The sequence below is a fragment of the Hemisphaericaspora subhashii genome (assembly GCF_019202705.1).
Source record: "Hemisphaericaspora subhashii strain CBS 10753 chromosome Unknown scaffold5, whole genome shotgun sequence".
Lineage (NCBI taxonomy): Eukaryota > Fungi > Ascomycota > Pichiomycetes > Serinales > Debaryomycetaceae > Hemisphaericaspora > Hemisphaericaspora subhashii.
In genome coordinates this window covers 59,989-80,739 of record NW_026057210.1, presented here as the reverse complement: position 1 = coordinate 80,739, position 20,751 = coordinate 59,989, and the positions used below count along the sequence as shown (strand labels likewise).

Sequence of the window (20,751 nt, the reverse complement as noted above, 5' to 3'; positions counted from 1 at the left end):
AACAAAACGGGAAGTATATATAAAAGTTAGAAAACACAAACAAAAGTAAATATTTAATCATCAAAATGATTTTGATACAATAAAAAAAGAATCAGCGCCAAAAGTAAAACCAGTATGTATATTGCAGTGTAAAGGGGGTGGGGGGAGTAGTGCGTGTATGTGTATGGAAATGGTCACCGGGGTGGTAGTGGTAGTGTCATGACTAAACTAAAATCTCATTAATTTGTTGAATACTCTTTGTTGAATAAAACCTAACATCAACATCATCATCATGTTCCAATTTTTCTAAATTTGATAAGATTTCTAAATTTATTAATTTCTTTAATTCTTCATCATTTGTTGGTAATTTCTCTTTATTTTCAATTAATGATTGTACTAAAGTTAAATAAGATTTTGCCACATTAAATCTAATATTTGGAACACTATCAGTTATTAAACTATTAATAAATGGTAATACTTTTTCAACTAATAATTTATAATCAATCACTGGTATTAATCTAGTTATTGCAAATAAACAGGTAATTCTAATAATAAAATTCGAATAATCAATCTTATCATCTTCATCAATTTTATCATCTTGATTTAATAATCGATTAATAATTTGTGCTTGTGCCCATTCTGATCCAAATATAACCGTTAATTCTTTTAAATTATTAACAGCAGCATCTCTTATAGCAAATACAGGATCCCATAACCATGACATACATAATGATAATAATTCTTCATTAAAGAAAGATTGACCTAATTGAGTAGCTAATTTTGGAATATATTCAATTATAGCTAATCTAACTCTCCATTTATGATCTTGAGCTAATTCAGTTATTGCGGGTAACAAATTTGTTGATAATAAATTAATACCAATAGTTTCATTTACAACTGATAAATTAGATATAATATTTAATCTAACATCGGGGAATTCATCTTTTAACATTACTAAAAAGATTGGTAATAATTTTTCAATTGTTGATTGTTTTTCCAAGATTGGTGAAAGTTCAGTTATAGTTGATGCTAATGATGCTCTAACATTTTCTTGAGGATCTTGACTTAATTCGTTAACCACAGGAATAATTTTATTTAAAATTGTTATCTTTGTACTTGGGAAATTAATTAATAATTTAGCAAAATCAGGTAATTGTTTTGCAATTGCTTTTCTAACTTCACCTTCATGATCTTTCATTAATGAAATAAATGGATCAATTAATTGATACAAATCAGATTCATTATGAACAAAATTACGAGCAATTTTACTAAATCTATCAGCAGCAGTATATCTAACTCTCCAACTTTCATCTTTAATTAATTTTAATGCACTTGATAAGAAATCAGAATTAAAACTATATTCATGAATTTTTTGAAAGAATTCTAATATAGCAATTAAAACATCAATACTTAAGAATTTAACTGAATCTTGATCATCATTAATTAATTGTTGAAACATTTTTGAAATGATTTCCCAATCTTCATTAGTAACTTTATTAACTTGATCAATCGTTGATGATTCAGTAAATTCAGTTAATAAATTAATTAATTCAGGTAAATAAGTAGCAGCACTTCTTCTAACCATTGGATAATCATCAACCACCAATTTTAAATATAATTTTAATAAATCTTTTCTTATATTGGCATCAACTTTTATAATTACTGATTTATATAAACCACACAGAGCAACTTTTTTCAGAAACCAATTACCTTGACTTAAACTTTGAATTAAATTTAAAAAGATGCCATTTAATTCATCATTAGTTAATTCTAAACTAATTTTATTTAATGAATCAATTGCTTTATCTCTAACCAAAGGTTCTTCCATTGATGCTAATATTGTCAAAATAGAAATTAATGGTTCACAATTCTCATGTCCACCAATCAACGGAATAAAATCTCCTAATTTGGTTGCCAACACAGCAAATACTTCTTCTTCATCATCTTGAGCTACATCATGAAGAAATGGTAATAATTCTTTTACTGTTCGTTCTGGTCCTAATGCAATTGCAATTGTATCTAATTTTTGCATGGCTTCTACTCGATTAGATACATCATCATGTTTCAATTCATCCATTAATAATGCCAATGGATATAAATCATCATTGAAAGCTTCCATTGTGTAATGTTATGTTGTATATGTTCTTTAAAGGGTGTTGGTAGATGTCGTCAAAAAAAAGGGAGGGATTTGAATATGTCTGACTGGAATTATTAGAATGAGCCGTACAATTATATGATTTAATTAAACAATTGATCGTAGTAGGAGATTACGTAATGTGAATAAGTTACAGGTTGTTAGGTAGTTAGTTGGTTTGATTTGATGGACGGTTGTTTTCTTTGAAAAACTGTAATTATTGATGTTGATTAAAAGTAAAAATGTAAAAAAGCGTAGTGTCCGCTCATTTTTTTTTTTTCATTGTGTGTTCTTTTTTTTCCTTGACTGTCTGTCTGACTGACTGACTGACTGACAGAATTGTCTGCATAATTTTTTTTCGTTGGAAGTTTGAAATTTTGCGTTTTTTCGTTTCTTTCTCTCCTTAATTGCAAAAAGAAACGACATTTTATATTTCGTAAGAAAAGGACTAATTTATACGACACAAATGTCGTATTTCAGTCAAACTGTTGGAGAGAGAGATGTAAGTGATAAACTGATAGTTCGAGCTAATCATACAACGAGAAATGAAAATCTCCCAAAATCCAATTTCAGTTGACATGAATATACCTTTGAATTGAGTAAGCCCTTTAATATTTCTAGACAGGGGTTTTCAGAAGCATATTTAAATCATTCTCGTAACTAATTGTCACAAGACTAAATTGTGGTGTCTTGTACGAACTGGTCTAATTGACAACATTCTTATTAGTAGTATGACTACCAATCGAAGGGGAGAATAATTTACAATGATTGGGAAACTAAGGGACCCATTTTTAAGTAGAGACGTTTTAAAGTTATCATAAAGTTGACTTTAAATTTGATATCCGTTATTTTGCAGCTAAATTAAATCACACTCACACACATCAGATTTTTTTTTTCAGTCGACCGTCCCATGTGGAACCACTCTAAAAAAAATTAAGTTTAGTTCCCATTGAGAATATATCAGTTACCGCCCACTACACGGACAACGAACCCACCAACCAATGTCAAAGTCAAATCCCAACACTATTGATGTTCTTGATTCTCAAGTCAAGACTGAATTTATCCAGGATTATAATACCCGTCTTTCAAATTATGAATATACTTTAGATTCATATTGGAAATTTTCAATTGTTCCAAATATGTTTAAACAATCCTTATCGGAAACTGATGAAACTGAATTTGATTATTTAAAAGAACATTTCGGTATAATGGGAACATGGGATGAAATAATCACCAATTTGCATGAATTAAATCAAAAGGCAAACCAAGATGAAGAACAATATAAGATCTTATATTTAGCTAGACATGGTCAAGGATATCATAATCTCGCCCATACTAAATACGGTGACGATGCATGGAATGAATATTGGTCGAAATTAAATGGCGATGGAGAAATAGTATGGGGTCCAGATGCATTATTAACCGATTTGGGTATTCTGCAAGCAAAAGATAATAATCAAACTTGGAAACTGGAACAAATCAATAATGAATCAAAAAATAAGGATTTAATCATCCCAACTAGATTCTACGTGTCTCCTTTGAGTAGATCTATTGATACCCTTTACCATACTTGGAATGATATCGTTGATTTAAAATCGCTTGGTCCATATATTCAAGAAAATTGGAGAGAAACAATGGGTGTACATACTTGCGACAAAAGATCATCTCGTACAATTATTGCCAATAAATATGAAGACAAGGGATTTATAATCGAACCAGGGTTCGCTGAAGAAGATATTTATTATCAAGATGATTATCGTGAATCAGTGGGTGAACAAGCTTTGAGAATTAATAAGGCTTTACAACAATTGTTTAATGAGTATCCACTGGATGAAATTGTTAGTATTACTAGTCATAGTGGAAGTATTAGAGCACAATTATTGGCAGTGGGACATCGTTCCTTTGCTGTGGGTACTGGTGGAATGATCCCTGTGTTTGTTAAAGCTACTAAAGTTTCAAAGAAGAAGAAAGATGAACTGAAAGGGTGTACAGTTTGTTAAGCTAGATTTTAATAGATAAATAAATGAAGTATTAATAGATGTTTTGTTCCTTATTTTGAATCGTCAAGTATGGGCCCTCTTAAGTGGAATTGCATTCATTCAGAGTTAATAAAGAATTCAATGAAAGAATTAATGGAAGTTAAAATACTGGTTGTATAAAAAGATGCGTTTGTTATCGTCTCTTTGGACTAATAAATCAAAAGGGTTATGAAAATATTTCCAATACAAGATATGAATTGTGTTTTCCTTTCTAGTGGAAAGTAGTAAGCCTTTCACAGCAAAGACAATCTATATCATACAGTGTAAATTTTGTCATAAATCTGCGGATTCAATTGCAATAATGCAGATCATTCTTGGATGTAATAATTGTAAGTAAATAAAGGTCATAAGCAAACAGTCATAAAAAGTTGAATGAATGAGCTGTAGTTTATATGTGACAAATAGATAATAATCATGGTTGCAAATCCAAACAAAATAAATCATCTTACTCTTTGGCCCTAAAACTAGTTTATTTTGACAGCCAGATAGTCAGCATTGGGAAGGGGGAACGTTCGAAACTATGGCATTTGATGGAAGCTTCCCATACTATTCAATCACTTTGGAAGCTGGTCTAATGTGCCTATTCAGCGTCTGATACTAGACAACGAAATGACCAATACTAAGCAGGGACATCAGCATGAAAGGAAATATGATTTTGGGCCAAACTTTGAACATAGCAGTCTTGTTCGTTTGCTTGAATAAGTAGTGGGATGAAAATTTGGTTGCAAATCCGTGTCAAACTCTTACATAATTGTGGAATATCACGAGGTAGAAATAGATCATCTCTACTCCCTTCCTCATTATATTGGTAGGACTTCCCTAATGAGAATTTTCAAAATCACACGACTACTCTTCCTATTGTGCCCCCTTCCAAGGCGGACAAAAGGGGACTCATCAAGTACAATATCATCTAAGCTCCATTGATCCCATCCAAATTACGCGATAATTCACAAAAAACAATGACTCGAAGCCACAGCAACGTCAGCAGTTGTAAGCTTTGTAAATGAAAGGGGGGGTTGAAAACGCTGTGACGAACGCTGCCGAATTTCCGCGGATGTCATGGTGGTAATGTCAAGAAATTATTAAAAAAACTCTAGATTTTCTGGAATTACATACACCTCGGATTTCTGTCAGGGTCTTCTTGTTCTTCTTTACTTGGCTGTTTGTAGGGAATGTTTTACGATGCTAAAAAATCTGTACCTTGGCGTTGGATCCTTTATTGCATGTTGATTGGTATCCATTGGAGGGAATCGAGGAGCGAAATACTTGGTAACAAGGAGCGAGTGTGGTTCTTTTTAGTACTTTTTTATTATTATGGAAATGGAAATATAAAAAATTTTCTCGAGATTCTTTAGACAAAAGCGCAATATTCTTGAAACAATGGGGAGAATAGGCAATGATACTTCTAATAATAAGATCCTGTAGATTGTTCCTCTTTCTTGGTCATTCTTCTCGGGACAACGTCAGACCTGTATCATTTTGAAGTAAAACAGTTTTGATCATTCCAACTTTTCTTTAAACCCCTTGTCATTCTATTCAAAATTCTCAATTGGTAGTTAGTGGATTAAAATTCGATGGTTTGAAGAGTAGATCGGATCGCCTTTGTGTATCAAGAATAATGCATGTCTAGATTTTTTGTTTTAGATATTTTATGTGAGTGGGGGGGCATTATTTGACGTATAATTAATAGGGCCGTGCGGTGCGAGTTTCAACACCACTTTTCCCTCTTGCAATATCGGGTGAGATGGTGATTTTCTGATCATTCAAGAGCGATGCCCAATAGTTTTTTAGTTCAGGGGATATACTTTCCTCATATATAAACGAATTGATGAACCCGATGATTGTTGTAACGACAATTTTTCGTAAAAGACATAGGATAAAAATAAAGCCGAATTAAAAAAATATTGAAATTAAAATTGCAAAATATTTTATTATTTTAAAAATAGTAGACATGCCTAACAAAAAAATATTCATAATTAAAAAAATATTTCTGGTTGAAAAAATAAATACACAATAAGAGATCAAACTGCGAATTTTGCTCACACGAGGTCTAATCAAATCAATCAAAAAAAATCTTCATATTGTTAGGGATTGTATCACTGTAATTTTTGGACCCACGAGGGCCCTCCAAAGCCATATAGATTCACAAAAGTGGAAATCCTTCCATCTATTCTTTTGCTAACCATACGCGTCCTAATCCGAGCTTGCTCCGTAAAGTATACAACAACAGAAACACCGTAGACACAAATTGATCGTGTTTTTCCGTCTGTTGGTTATTTGCAACTTCATCGTATCGACAAAACTAGGTTTTTTCTTGTCTTAAAATCTTGATGTGAAACCTAAAAAAATATCTATTTTATGCCTTACGGTTTATACTTCAGGCTATAAAAATGGAAGCCTTTTGAAACCTGCAACGTCTCTTGTTTTAGCAAACTTTGAAAGTTTCTTTTATAACCAGGTCATTTGGGGGACTAGTGGATGGCACGATCTTCTAATGAGAATTTCTGTATGTAAATAGGGAAGTTTATTATCAAAAAGAAACCCAAAAAGACGTGATTCTGTCGCCTCTTTTTTTTGTGAGAGACATAAAAAAGAGAAGGCGACATACGTTTCTGCTAATTTTAGATTTCGGGTTGAGATTTAGTTAGATTTTAATTCTAGAACAGACAACGGTTTAGCTTTTTACACAGTCTAGAACCTTTAACTTTGAAGTTTATTTCTTGTCTGATGGAAATTTTAATTATTACTATCGTTTAGAAGTTTATGAATACTTCTCCTGATTCTATTCTTTTATGTTTCCTCCCCCCTCATAGAGGGGATCGGACAATAGCGGGTTACTGATTCTTCAAATGGTGTAACTCTCTGCTTTCTCGATCTCCTGCAAGAAAAAAGAAACAAGTTCTGTATTCAGTATTCTTTCTCGCTTATTGGCGGGGGCTTTTGCTGGGTATCTCTATATTTTTTTTTTGATACAAAGGGAAAAATGATGTATTTTCCTGCGACTCACACCACTTATAGGTAATCACAAGGTGGGTGCCAAGCGGGGATAATTCTCTTGTACATACTCTTGCTTGTCTGATATAAGGTTTCGTAAATAGCGGCTTTTTTTTACCAACATTAATGCAAGGGATATATTCTGACATTCTGACATCTATCAAAAATATAAATAATTATAAACGTAAAAAAGCCCCTTTTTTTTGTAAGGAACCACCACCACGTGGGTGCAAACTCAGTCAGAATTTAGATACATCTATTAGAGTAGAGATAAATAATATTGTTAAGTTCTATTGTAAAACAATCAGTTCCATAATATTTTTTCTAAATTGATAAAATACAACAATTAAATATTTAAAAAATATTTTTGCATAAGCAAGATGATCTTCCCAATTGGGGAATAGAGCTTGTGACACAAATAATTTTTTTTTTTTTATTACTTGTATGAAATTTGAGAAAAAAAAAAGCGTAAGATTTTATGTCATTAAATTATGAATGCTAATTCGGTATATAAAGAGAGCAAGTTCCCTTTGTAGATCTCTCATTCGTTAAAGCATACGTAAGAAAAGAATTTCTTGGTATTCTTTTTTTTTTTTGGCTTTAGCAAATTTAATATTAAAATATTATCTACTACTCGTATTTGGTGATAGATTAAGGTAGTTGATTTCCAGCATTGCATAACCATACAGAATCTAGGTCAATCTTTGGTTAAACAATATCATTTTTGTATCCCTCATTTCCTTGTCAACATCATTTCAACCACGACAAGCATTTATTTAAATATAAATTATTTTGTTATCTAATAATTATATTTGGATTAATAAAAATTATATTTTTTATTTTTTTGGGTGTTTTTTTTCTATCGCTATAAGTTTCCCCTTGTTGCCAAATTTCCTTTTGATTTTTTTTTTTTTAAAATTTAAAAATTTAAATTCATTTCCAGGTGTGTGGCATTAGCAAGAATTTGAATTTGTATATATAACAAATCATTTCCCAGTTTAAATTAGGATCAGGTAATATATCACACATTTGACTACAGTCACTCGACTCTTTCATCCAACAAAAGGATTCAGCCAGTTTTTTAAGGGACCTATCCAGCGATATCATTTCATTTTTTATCGTACAAATATTTGGCAACAATTCCTCACACAAAAACAGACATTAACCCAGATAGATAGATAGACCGACAGACAGAAAGAGAGACATAATACCAAAAAAGCAAGCATAACAAGTATCTTTTGATAAATGAAATTTGGTAATAATTTACAATATTTATCAATTCCAGAATGGAAATGTTACAATCTAGATTATAATGAATTAAAATATCAAATTAGATCAATTACTCAAAATCATTCACACAATACTCAAACATTACCAAAATTAAAACAATCATTTATTGATAATTTTGATTATATCAATTTATTTATTGCTACTAAATATGGAGAATTATTAAGGAAATATAATTATTATGAAGTTTATTTCCATCAATTATTAAACAACCTGATAATATCATCATCACCATCAGCTAATAATGAAGAAGTTATACGACATGTATTAATTGAATTAGATGAAATTTTTTATCAAATTATTGAAATTTCAATTGAATTAAAGAAATTATCAAAATTTATATTAATTCAAAAAATTGCCATCAAAAAGATATTTAAGAAATTTTTAAAATATTATACCAGTAAGAATAATACTAAATTTATCCTTGAATTAAAATCTTATTTAACTTCAAATCCAAAATCTTTAATTAATTTTGATTTATCTTCATTAACTTTAAAATTAACAAATTTCATTAATTTAATTAAATATGAAAGAAGAAGGTTTAATAATCTATTTACAATCACTACCAACACCACCACCACTTCAAGATCAGCTATGCCAATGGACAGAAAATTATCTTTATTTAGTATAGCATCTACATTAATATCAGATACTCATTATCAAAATTCAGTCATTAGACCAAATCATAGGAGAAATAATTCAACATTTGGTCAAGCAAGCATATCATCTCAACGTCAACAACCACAACGTTCACAATCCCAGAATAGACCAATACCTCATATTCAACAAGATCCAATTAGTTTAGAATCACATTTTGATTTATCTATTTATTTAAAGAAGAATTTCCAATTACATGCTTTGATACCTCAAGATTCAAATACTTTAAATGAAATTATTCTTAATTTTAATATTTATTTAAATTTAAAGAATATTTCAACTAGTTCAACTGATTATGTTTCATATATTTATTTAACTCATGATAATTTAAGTATTGAACATTCAACTATTGTTTCAACTTCAAATAGTGATTCCTCAATTATAATTGCTCATATTGGTGACTTAAGAAAATATGGTTATTGTATCTTACCTAATAATATTGTTCAATTATTCATTAGTCATTTAAATGATAGATCAAATGAAGAAATTAAACAACAATTAATTGATTATTTTCAACAAAATGAATGTAGTCATTTAACTAAAAAGACAATAGATTATATTGTTTCTCATAATTTAAAACCAACTTTGAAATTATTTTGTAAGAGATTAAGATATATAGTTGATGAAGAAGATTCAAATGATGTTAATGAAGTCAATGAGAACAACAATCAAGAATGTGAAAGTGTTATTGATGACGATGTTGAAGATGAAGATGACGAAGACCAAAGATCAATCATCAGTAGTTATACTGATAATAGATACTTGATTGCATTAGATTCGGAAATTTCAACTACAAATGAGAAATCCTATGTCAATACGGTGGAATTCCCAGAAAATTATGATTCATTTGATTTATTCCCTCATAATCATCTTGCTATTTATTCTAATGATAGTACCTTATCCAATTTTGAGAAGTCATTGGAAACCTTAATCGATGTCAAGGATGGTTTGGTGAAAAACCAATATGGTACCATGAAGAAATTACCTAAAAAAGTCCAAACCATTCTAAATAATAATTGTGTTTCATTATTCAAAGGATTGAATTTCTATCAATATCAATTATCTTGTTATTATAATATTATTCCCAATGGAGAATTCATCAATAATCATTATACCAACTTATTAAATCTTAATTTATTCAAGAATTTCGAAAATATCGAAAGTCTTAATCAACAAATTAATGAAGAGAATGATTTGATTACTAAGAAATCATATAAGATTATTCAACATAAGATGTCAATGAAATCATTACATTCTCCAATGAATACTTTTGATAATCAAAAAACCAATTCTTTGGGTTCAAGTACAAATTCAATTTTTGAAGCAGTTGCAAATTCCAATGAGAATGAAGAAGAAGATGGCGGAAGTATTTCTCCTGATGAATTGGTTCAATTTAATAATGACGATACGATTATGGAAGATGGTGATAATGAAGAAGATGATGAGGAGGATGATTATGCGATTTATTTAAAGATGGATGAACATGGTCTGCATGATTCATCATTGAATAATTTCATTTTAACTGTGTTAAACTTTAAAAATAGATTATTCAAGCATGTTGATAAACCAAAAAGAAGAAAACTTCAAAATCCTACAAGAAAAAAGAAGATCAATGAAAATCCAGTTTTTATTAGTGATGAAGAACAATATTTGGATCCTTATACCAAACTTTTATCTTGTTATCATTCTGGTAATTTCAACAACAACAGTGGTACTGGTACTCCAGGAGGATATGATTCAATCAATGAAGAACCACCAACTTTCTTACAAAGAAATCAATATCATTTGAAATATCATCAACAATATGATCAAACATTATCATATATTTATTTTTCACTCGACCTTATCTCATTATTCCTTTCAGGTATCCAATTCGGCATCATTTATTCCATATTTGCTACCTCATCTTCCACTGATTCCCAATTCTTGATTGGAAACAATGTTGGATTGATGATTGTGTTAATCTTGGGAATTGCTTTGAGTTTGGTTTTCAGTATGATTAGTATTAATTTGATGTATTATAGATATACTGACGTCCCCTCTGCTCATTCATGGTTGGTTTGGAGTGGATTCGTTATGGTGGCTTGTTGCTGCATTTGGTCTGGGGTTCTTATTTTGTTTTAGTTTAGTTTATTTGGTTTGGTTGGGTTAAATTCTTTGTTAATTACATTTTGTTTTGCATGTTTTGGTGGATTTCTCCAAAATAATAATTTTGCATTTCGTTTATTTATTGCATGTGTTTATGGTGGTAAGTTTTTTAGTTTCTTTGCTTTTTCTAGATAGAGTTTTTATATAAAGTTACATATTAATATTTATTTATTTTAATTTAATTTACTATTTTAATAGAAGTTTCTTTCATTGTAATGATTGATTAAATGGCTGCTAAAATATTATGTGGCTTGTTAAGAAAAATAAACGGTTGCAAAAAAAATTTAAGTTTGTCGGTTAAAGCAACTATATGTGACGTCAAGCCATTAAACAATAGAATATATCACCAAGTGCATACAAAATAAATTTATTAATTAACAGGTTAATAATGGAACTTCCTTATGTATTTCTAATAGAGTCTACTTCACTTCTTATGTAGTTCCTAGTCGAAGAAGAGTCTTAAGTTTCAATCGGATGGTACTATAAGACAATGTAAAAAATCACTGGAAGAGCAAGGTCTTTTTCGATCATATTGTTGACAATTCTTTCTTGGTTACTTAATTAGTACCGCCATCCCAAATGAGAAGTAAATGATGTATTATTAAATGCTAGGAAGATGATCACAAGTATTAAAATCCAGGAAGCACAATTCTGTTATGCTGTGCTTGGTTCACAAAAAAGAGGAAGATTTTGTTATCATTAATCAGAGCTTAAGCACAGGTGATTGAATAGACAAAGACAAGAGATTAGGTGCCTAAGCATATTGTGAGAGAGCATGCTATGGGCCAATACTGAGTGATAGTTTCTTTTGAATGTGGATATCCCGGCCAGTGCGGAGCAACATCATTGTCATCCACCATTTTCTAACTTTTTCAATAGGTCTTTAGTTCGCCGAAATTGTAGGCTATACCGACTTTCATCGTGGTTAAAAACTCCATAGTATGGCTTGTCTTTGTTATGTGTCAGTAGTGCATAGAAATGGTGTGACAAGAAAAGCAGAAAAGCGCAATTTAAATTTTAAACGTTTTTTTAGGTTTCTTTTTTTTAAACTAAAATAAATACGAAACATCCTAAACTCACATGACAACCTTCCAGCTGTTACAAATCTGCCCCAAAATCAATCCTATTTATAAATTTATGATAAAAATTAATTGATATGACAGAGTAGCAAAAATAAATCTCCCGGGGGTGAGTCGAACACCCGATCTCAAGATTACTTTTGAGGTACTCATTACAGTCTCGCGCTTTAAACCAACTAAGCTACCAGGAGTTATTTGTTGAGTTTTCGATTTTTGAGCTTTTCCAAATAATGGCTATTGCATGAACCCTATTTCGTCATCTAAGGGATCAACAGAATATCTGAGTGATGAATATTGATTTCGGAGTGCTTGCCATATTGTATCTGTAATTTATTTGAAGATTTATTAACAATGTTTTGGTGAATTAATGGATTGAACTTCTGAAAAATTTTTGGTAAATTTTTTGCAACACATTTTGATTCCGGTGAAAAGTTATTAGGAATGAAAGGAAAATGGCAATCCGGAAATAGTCATTAGCTGCTTTTTAATCTTATCGCACTAATACGACCGTATTGTTTCCCGCTCTACATTTAAAGATCAGAAAGATAAAGAACATGTCGCTATTTCTTCTTTCAACTTTATATTGGATTGTAATCTGCTGTACATTTTTTAAAACTAAAGCCTGCTGTCAAATTCCAGTGTATATGTCTCACCTTTCTACTGCTATTCCTCTGCTTCTGATTGATAAAACATTTGAAGTTTAAAAGAAGTTGCTTGTATATTATTAATATGAATTGCTGCAAAAAATATATCACGTCTTACTTTATTACCAAAATTTCAGAAAACTATACAAATGCAAACAAAGAAATCCAAGAGCTTTTATAATAAACAATAAATAAGTCATTAAATTGACATAAACACATAATAATCGTTAAATACATAAAGACATACATATTTTTTTCGGTAAACTTTAACTACGCCCACTACTTAAATACTAAAATCTGCAACTACCGGTCTATGGTCACTGAATCTAAGGCCATTATCCATCAAATTATCCACAACTTCGTGTTTTGAGGCACCAATAATACCTCTACTTGCAAAGATAAAATCTATGGTATCTCCTTCTTTTCCAGAAAACCCAGAAAATGTTGGCAAATTTTCATTGACCTTCACGCTTGCAATATTATAGGTATCAGCAAATGCATTAGCAAGTATCTTATATGAAGAACCAGTCCTAGCAGAATTAAGATCACCGGTAACAACTGTAGGATAATTATTTACGAATTCGCTAACATACTTGACAATTAATTCGGAACCATAATTTCTTGCTTCATTGGATATGTGATCGTAATGTGTATTGACTACATTAATCCCAGCACCAGTTTGTTTGTGGGTGAATGTACACATCGTGACAATCCTTTTATAGGTTGTAGTAGGATGGGCGGAGGGTATATCTGGAGTGAGACTTAACCATTTTTGAGTTCCGCTTTGCAACTTCCAATCTTCGGCATTGTAAATAATTGGTGAGAACTCACCACCATTTGCACCATCGTCTCGACCAGTTCCAAAATGAGTCCAAGGATATGAATTTTCATTACCATTAAGACCATATTTAATATCGTTAAGTTGTTTAACAAGTACTTCTTGAAGTGTAATAAATGTTGGTATCTCAGACTTACTCTTCAGCATGGCCCTAAGGAGTGTATCTTTACGTTCGGTCCAAGGCTTTTCTCCTTGAACTAAGTTCGTAGCGGCATACCTTATATTATTGTTAAAAACTCTAAAGGTTAGTGCCTGGTCTCCTTTGACACTGTGGTCTTCTCTTTTATATAAATAAGCAGCATTCAGGAAGCCAAAGATGCAAAAGATAAGATAAAGTTCGAGATAAATATTTCTGTTCATTTGAAAAGTTTGTTTGTTATTGTTGTGATGAATAGAATAATCTACGTTTTTGAAAACAGGAAACTGAAAGCATATTTATATTATTCAAGGCCAGGCCAGACAGACATTGAATGATTCATGATATATTAGCTTTTGGCAACAACAGAATCCTTCAAAGGCATTTTGGGAGTATTTTTTAAATCAAGTATTTAAAAAATAAATATCTAAAGCCTTGTCATCGATGCAAATAGTCATCGTTTAGTTTTTATTGTTTACGATAATTGATCAATATACGCCTTTAAATGACCGTTGAGATCATTTTATCACACCATGGCCGGCTATAACAACTCGTTAAATAACCCTTTAATATCTCCGTTGAGATCATTTTATCAGACCCTTAGTAGTTATAATCACTTCCAAGGATTGCAAAAAGAATAGAGTGTATCAAAGAACCCTAAATCTCACTTGCGACCAACCCCATGCCCTACCAGCAAGTATCGAATAACAAGAACTTCGCTGCCAAGAAAGGCATATTATTTAGCAAGCGATGCGATGTTAGGATTCCCATCTTTTCAAGATTTTTTTTTTGAATATTTTTAAGCAGATCAAATTCTTTCCTTTTGCTGCAAAAAAAATATTGATGCCAAAAACGAAAAAGCAACTACAAAACGGATTCATACTTCCGACCGCGTAGCATTGAACTATTAGTAATCCTTTCACTTCATTACTCATATTACGCTTCTGCTGACTCTATTGTAAAGACCCCTTGGTATACCTTGGTATATGTTCCTCGCTGGTTTAACTATTAATTTCCAGGGTCAGGATATTTCTACAATGGTTGCTGATAGTGACATTTTTACGCGAGAAGATATATTTGGCAGCCTGGTTTGATTTAGTTGGTTCCATTCGAAAAGCATATACGGTCTAGCCGTACCATTTTTCTCATAATGAATATAAGGGCTTATCCAGTTCCCCCCCATCTACGATTCTTCCACCATTATTTGATGATTTGCCGGCAGATTTTTTCAACAGCAGATCACAGAAATATAATATTGAGGATAATATAATATTGAGGTTAAACAATGTGTCATCCCTGGCTGGTCGAATCTTCATGATTTGGTCCCGCCAGTTGGGTACAATTTTTCAAGTCATTGGCTAAAGGAAAGAGTTGTTATCCAGATGGTATGGATTCATTTCACCGTCTTAATTTGGGCCATTTCACTTATCATTCGAACCGCCAATATAAATTCTGTGTAAGATATATTTGGGGTCACTATTATAGGCATCATCTTTATTTTAAGTGTCAGGTTACGCGCGTTATTTGGCAACTTTATCATCCCCACCGTCTATCTAGGAAATTAGGATTACTCGTTTGAAAAACCTCGCTAGAATCTACTCCAATGATGGTTTTAAATAGAGACCTGCTACTCGTTTATAAATTTCAAAAGTTCCGACGTGGCGGGGGGCAGGGACACTGAGCTCACGGTCAATTTTTTTTTCATAAATGGGTATCTTATTCGTCGAAGTTTGTAAGTAATTACAAATATGCACTTGACCTTTAAGGTTTGCATTCGCTGATATACGGTTTTTGGCTGTGCTTTTTGCCTGTAAAGTATATTTTTTCTGTTTGTTCTACTTCGGTATGTTAGTATGTATATGACCTAAATAAACAGATTGCATGTGAAAAAAAAGATTATTAATTGCCCGAATTGCTGTCACAGGTTTAAGAATTTTTCCTCATAGTTGTGACAATTGCTGCAAAAAAATATCACGTCAAGCTTTATTGCGAAAATTCAAGAAAACTGCACAAATGAAAAACAAAGAAATCCAAGCGCTTTTGTAATAAACAATAAATAGAAGTTATTGGATTGACATACATAATAATCGTTAGAGACACAAAAGCTATACATATTTTTTTTAAGTTTGGGTAAATTTTAACTAAATACCTTGACAGTGTTGTCTTCTAGACAGTGTTGTCTTGGTTTCATTTGCAAGGGGGATCGTCATCAACAACTTTGACAGTGTTGTCTACGTATCTCATACTAGGGCTATCATCGATTGGGGGAGAGGAATCAATATCTCTTTTGCCAGGGGCATTCACTTTGACAGTGTAGTCGATTGAGGGGACATCAATAGTAATGGTGGTTATGGGATGGCCATCAACATCTCTTTTGCTAGGGACATCAACTTTGACAGTGTTGTCGACTGGGGGGGCATTAATAGAAGGGGCATCAATATCTCTTTTGCCAGGGGCATTCACTTTGACAGTGTTGTCGATTGGGGGGGCATCAATAGAAGGGGCATCAATATCTCTTTTGCCTGGGGCATTCACTTTGACAGTGTAGTCGATTGAGGGGACATCAATAGTAATGGTGGTTATGGGATGGCCATCAACATCTCTTTTGCTAGGGACATCAACTTTGACAGTGTTGTCGACTGGGGGGGCATTAATAGAAGGGGCATCAATATCTCTTTTGCCTGGGGCATTCACTTTGACAGTGTAGTCGATTGAGGGGACATCAATAGTAATGGTGGTTATGGGATGGCCATCAACATCTCTTTTGCTAGGGACATCAACTTTGACAGTGTTGTCGACTGGGGGGACATTAATAGAAGGGACATCAATATCTCTTTTGCTAGGGACATCAACTTTGACAGTGTTGTCAATTGGGGGGAGATCAATAGTAGGGGAATCAATATCTCTTTTGCTAGGGACATCAACTTTGACAGTGTTGTCAATTGGGGGGAGATCAATAGTAGGGGAATCAATATCTCTTTTGCCAGGCGCATTCACTTTGCTAGTGGTTGGGCGAGGGGCATAATCTCTTTTGGCAGGGACATCAATCACATAAGTGGTTGGGCGAGGGGAATCAACTTTGACAGTGTTTCGTGCCCTGTTATATAAACTAGTGCTACTAGTACTACTTGTGCTACCAGTGCTAGTTGAATCAATCACTTTGAGAGTGTTGCGCTCCCTTTTATATAAACAAGCAGCATCCAGGAAGTCAAACAAGCAAAAGATAAGATAAAATGCGAGATAAATATTTCTGTTCATTTGGAAAGTTTGTTTTGTTGTTGTAGTGATGAATAGAATAATCTACGTTTTTGAAAACAGGAAGCTGAAAGGCATATTTATAGTATTCAAGGCCAGGCCAGACAGCCAATGAATGACCATTGATATATTAGCTTTGGCAAGAACGGATGTCTTCAAGGCATTTTGAGATTGGTTTTTAAATCAAGTATTAAAAAATATATCTAAAGCCGTGGCATATATGCAAATAGTCATCGTTTTATTTTTTATTACTTGCAATATTTTTTTTTTTCTGATACAACCATTAATCAATATAAGTCTTTAAGATGACCGTTGAGATCATGTTATTAAACAACGAGTAGCTGGAATCACTTGCAAGTATTGCAACAGCATAGAGTGTACCATAGAACCCTAAATCTCACTTGCGACCAACTCCATGCCCGACTAGCATGTATTGAATAACAAGAACTTTGCAGGCAAGAAATGCGTATAATTTAGTTTGCGGCATCACGACGATGATATGATTCCCATCTTTCAACAATTTTTTAAACCAAGTCATTCATTCAACGAATATTTTTTTTATATAATTATATTTTTTTAAAAACTAGACATTCTATTATTGAAATATTTTATTTATTCTATAATAAAAAAAGGTTTATATACGAATATTTTTCAAACCGATCAAACTCTTTTCGCTGCAACCAAAAAAAATGTGCTGATGCCAAAATGTTAATAAAATAATAATATGGGAAAATGCAAGCAATTACGAGATGGATGCATACTTTAGATAGTTTACGCCTTTCATGTTACCAGGTTGCATTAAGATAGGAGTAGTCATTCAGAGCTTGTTATCTAAACTTGTTGGGACTAAGTGTTACTTCTATTCGAGCCTTCAAGGGTAACACCAGTGTCATGCAAAATCCTCAAGATTCGAAAAATGAGCTTAATAATCTGAAAAGAAACGGCAGACCATAGTCCACCTGCAATCCATTTTCATCAGATTAGTATTACGGTATCTTAGATTTGTTTTTTTAAAAAATCCCCCCATCTTTACATACCTCCGAGTTACGTAAAAGATTTGCGAGTTTCAAAAGTAGAGGAAGCCAACAGTGGGTTCCTTGGGCATTTTCGATACATCTGGACGAAGGTGACAATAGTGCATATACAAAATCTGAAAGGTACAATTTTAACCCTATAAAACAATTAAAACATTTCATTCGCAAAGTATACTATTCCTAAATTCAATAAAAGAGACATGTGCCAATCATTCATTTTTCTCTTATCTTTCAATTTAGAGATGTCACTTGTACAAACTGTTATTTTGCAACCAATCTCAAAATACGTGTACCTATGCCCAAAAAAATGGGATTGGACGAAATGATTTTTTTTTCCTTCAAATTTTTTTTTTCACCAACCAGTAGAAAACCAATAAACCCCAAATCCTCCTTAGTATTTGTTCAATACAAACAAACCCACCAAAAACCATGGACTCTCCATTGAACATCACATTAGGTGCTCGTATGAGTGCTTATTTAGTTACACCTGACGATTACCGTAAACAAAGAAAAAGAATTAATAGAAGATTATATAAATTGCGTCATGAATTGGGATTAATTACTCGTGATACCAAAAATTATTCAACTAAGGAAAAGACTTCCAAGATAACTGGTGAAGATTATGAACGTGATTCGAAATATGGATTAGTTTATTTGTTGACTGCTGAAAGAGATATTTTGTATGCTCTTGAGATTAAGAATTTATTGGAAATTAGTAATGAAAAATCAAGTTCATATAAGACTTTAATGATTAGTAAAATTAAAAGAGCATTATCCAATGCTGTTAAAGTTTTGGAGTTGACTCAGAATGATAATGATGATTTGAGAAAAGTTGAATTGTATGTCTATGCAGCATTAATCCAAGGACAATTGTCAGTAACCAAGAAACAATGGTCAAAAGCACTTAATGCATTCTCAATTGCTAAATGTTCTTTAGATTACTTATATTCCCAACAATCTATCAGTAATGAAGGTGAAGATATTGAACAACAACAATTCAATAAAACTTTGATCAATGAATTGGTTGATACTTTAGTTGATCCATCATTAAATTTGGCGATTTCTCAAGCTGACACAACTTTTGCAACTACCGATTTAAAATCCATATCACGTAAACATTGTCATGATAATGAAGTTGGTGTTTTAGGGAATGTTATCAAATTAATTGAATCGAAAGATCCTAGTTTTGTTTCTGATATTTCTGAATCAGTTGAATTGATTAAAGAAATTGATTGGAGAGATCACCATGCACAATTATACAATGATGAAATTGCATTCAAGATTATGGAATTGTCTAATAATAAACAAGAATGGACGAGTTTTAATGATCCAAATCAATTTGATTCTATTATTACCAGTTGGACTGAAATTTTGGAATTACATAAATTAGATACGGAAAAGAATCAAGATGATGACGATTTAGAACAAGTTCAACATCGTGCTATCTTTTTAACTTATTTGAATTATAATTTATTATTCACAAGATTAAAAAGAGATTTATTATTGATTGATCAATTGGCTAGCAAGAAAGAAATTGAAAATAATAAAGATATAATTAGGTTATACAATGGTATAATCATCATTGTACAAGAATTGAAAGATCTTCCTGGGGTATATAATGATGATGATTTATATACGTCTTTGGAGAATTTGGAAAAATATTATCAATCTCAAAAAAGTATTGTCATTGCAGAATCATATCAATATAATGGACAATTTGGTGAATCATTAAAAATCTACAATTATATTGAAGAAGAATTATTATCATCAATAGATGAAGAATACTATAAGACAGATTTCCCATTTGATGTAAGTACAAACCAAGAAATCAATAGATTTAAACAGGATTTAAAGACAAGATTATTACAATCTCATATTAGTGCACAATTTGCATTATCATCAAGGGGAACTTCACAATATGTGATTGAAAACTTGACAAAATTCCCCAATGGAGACCTTGAAAATATCATTAATTTGAGTAAAACTCCAAAGATTGAACCAATTTTACCTAAACCTGTATTGTTTGACGTTGCGTTCAATTACATTTCATATGATTTAGGAAGAACTAAGACTACTACTACTACAAAATCTCCAGTGGTGACTGAATCGGCTGAAGAAGAACAAGGTGGTAAAAAGAGAGGGGGATTTTTTGGTATGTTTGGACGTAGTTAGAACACTTTCTGTAGTTGTGTAGTATTAATTAGTCTGCAAGAATGTAAAAATCATCTCCCTTTTCTAATGTACTAACAGAACATTGGCTTGAATGCTAGTCAATTGCGTCCATTGCTTTGCAAACGAAGGGTATTTTGGATCCAGAACGAAAACGGTTCTGTCGTGGTAGCGAAGTGAATGTTCTAGAACGGAGATCTGATGAATATTTTTTCTTCTGTCAAGCGAGATGGACAGGCAAAAAAAGAAAAGTAAAGAAACCTTTGTATGGCAGCGCGCGTCCCAAAGAGACAACAAAAAATGATTACGTCCCCTGGAATTGAATTGACAATGTTATTTTTTTTGGTGGGGTCATTCT

General features: G+C 31.9%; 6 protein-coding genes across 6 annotated transcripts; 3 read left to right on the top strand and 3 right to left on the bottom strand. All coding sequences in view use genetic code 12, as the record gives it.

Moving 5' to 3' along the window:
* Nucleotides 1–202: 202 nt before the first annotated feature.
* Nucleotides 203–2,098, bottom strand: TPD3 (protein phosphatase 2A structural subunit; the record flags this gene model as incomplete). The annotated part of the gene is made up of 1 exon (XM_049410434.1): nucleotides 203–2,098. One exon carries the CDS (start codon nucleotides 2,096–2,098, stop codon nucleotides 203–205), a length of 1,896 nt encoding a protein of 631 aa, XP_049265940.1.
* A 1,016-nt stretch (nucleotides 2,099–3,114) lies between these two features.
* J8A68_000727 (putative phosphomutase) lies at nucleotides 3,115–4,113 on the top strand (the record flags this gene model as incomplete). Its single annotated transcript, XM_049410433.1, has 1 exon — nucleotides 3,115–4,113. One exon carries the CDS (start codon nucleotides 3,115–3,117, stop codon nucleotides 4,111–4,113), a length of 999 nt encoding a protein of 332 aa, XP_049265939.1.
* Nucleotides 4,114–8,391: 4,278 nt separating this feature from the next.
* On the top strand, nucleotides 8,392–11,214 carry J8A68_000726 (uncharacterized protein; the record flags this gene model as incomplete). Its single annotated transcript, XM_049410431.1, has 1 exon — nucleotides 8,392–11,214. The coding sequence occupies one exon, from the start codon at nucleotides 8,392–8,394 to the stop codon at nucleotides 11,212–11,214; it is 2,823 nt and encodes a 940-aa protein (XP_049265938.1).
* A 2,030-nt stretch (nucleotides 11,215–13,244) lies between these two features.
* On the bottom strand, nucleotides 13,245–14,870 carry J8A68_000725 (endonuclease/exonuclease/phosphatase family protein; the record flags this gene model as incomplete). The annotated part of the gene is made up of 2 exons (XM_049410430.1): nucleotides 13,245–13,996; nucleotides 14,819–14,870. The coding sequence occupies 2 exons, from the start codon at nucleotides 14,868–14,870 to the stop codon at nucleotides 13,245–13,247; spliced, it is 804 nt and encodes a 267-aa protein (XP_049265937.1).
* Nucleotides 14,871–16,122: 1,252 nt separating this feature from the next.
* J8A68_000724 (uncharacterized protein) lies at nucleotides 16,123–17,193 on the bottom strand (the record flags this gene model as incomplete). The annotated part of the gene is made up of 1 exon (XM_049410429.1): nucleotides 16,123–17,193. One exon carries the CDS (start codon nucleotides 17,191–17,193, stop codon nucleotides 16,123–16,125), a length of 1,071 nt encoding a protein of 356 aa, XP_049265936.1.
* Nucleotides 17,194–18,653: 1,460 nt separating this feature from the next.
* Nucleotides 18,654–20,396, top strand: J8A68_000723 (signal recognition particle subunit; the record flags this gene model as incomplete). The annotated part of the gene is made up of 1 exon (XM_049410428.1): nucleotides 18,654–20,396. The coding sequence occupies one exon, from the start codon at nucleotides 18,654–18,656 to the stop codon at nucleotides 20,394–20,396; it is 1,743 nt and encodes a 580-aa protein (XP_049265935.1).
* Between the last annotated feature and the right edge of the window lie 355 nt (nucleotides 20,397–20,751).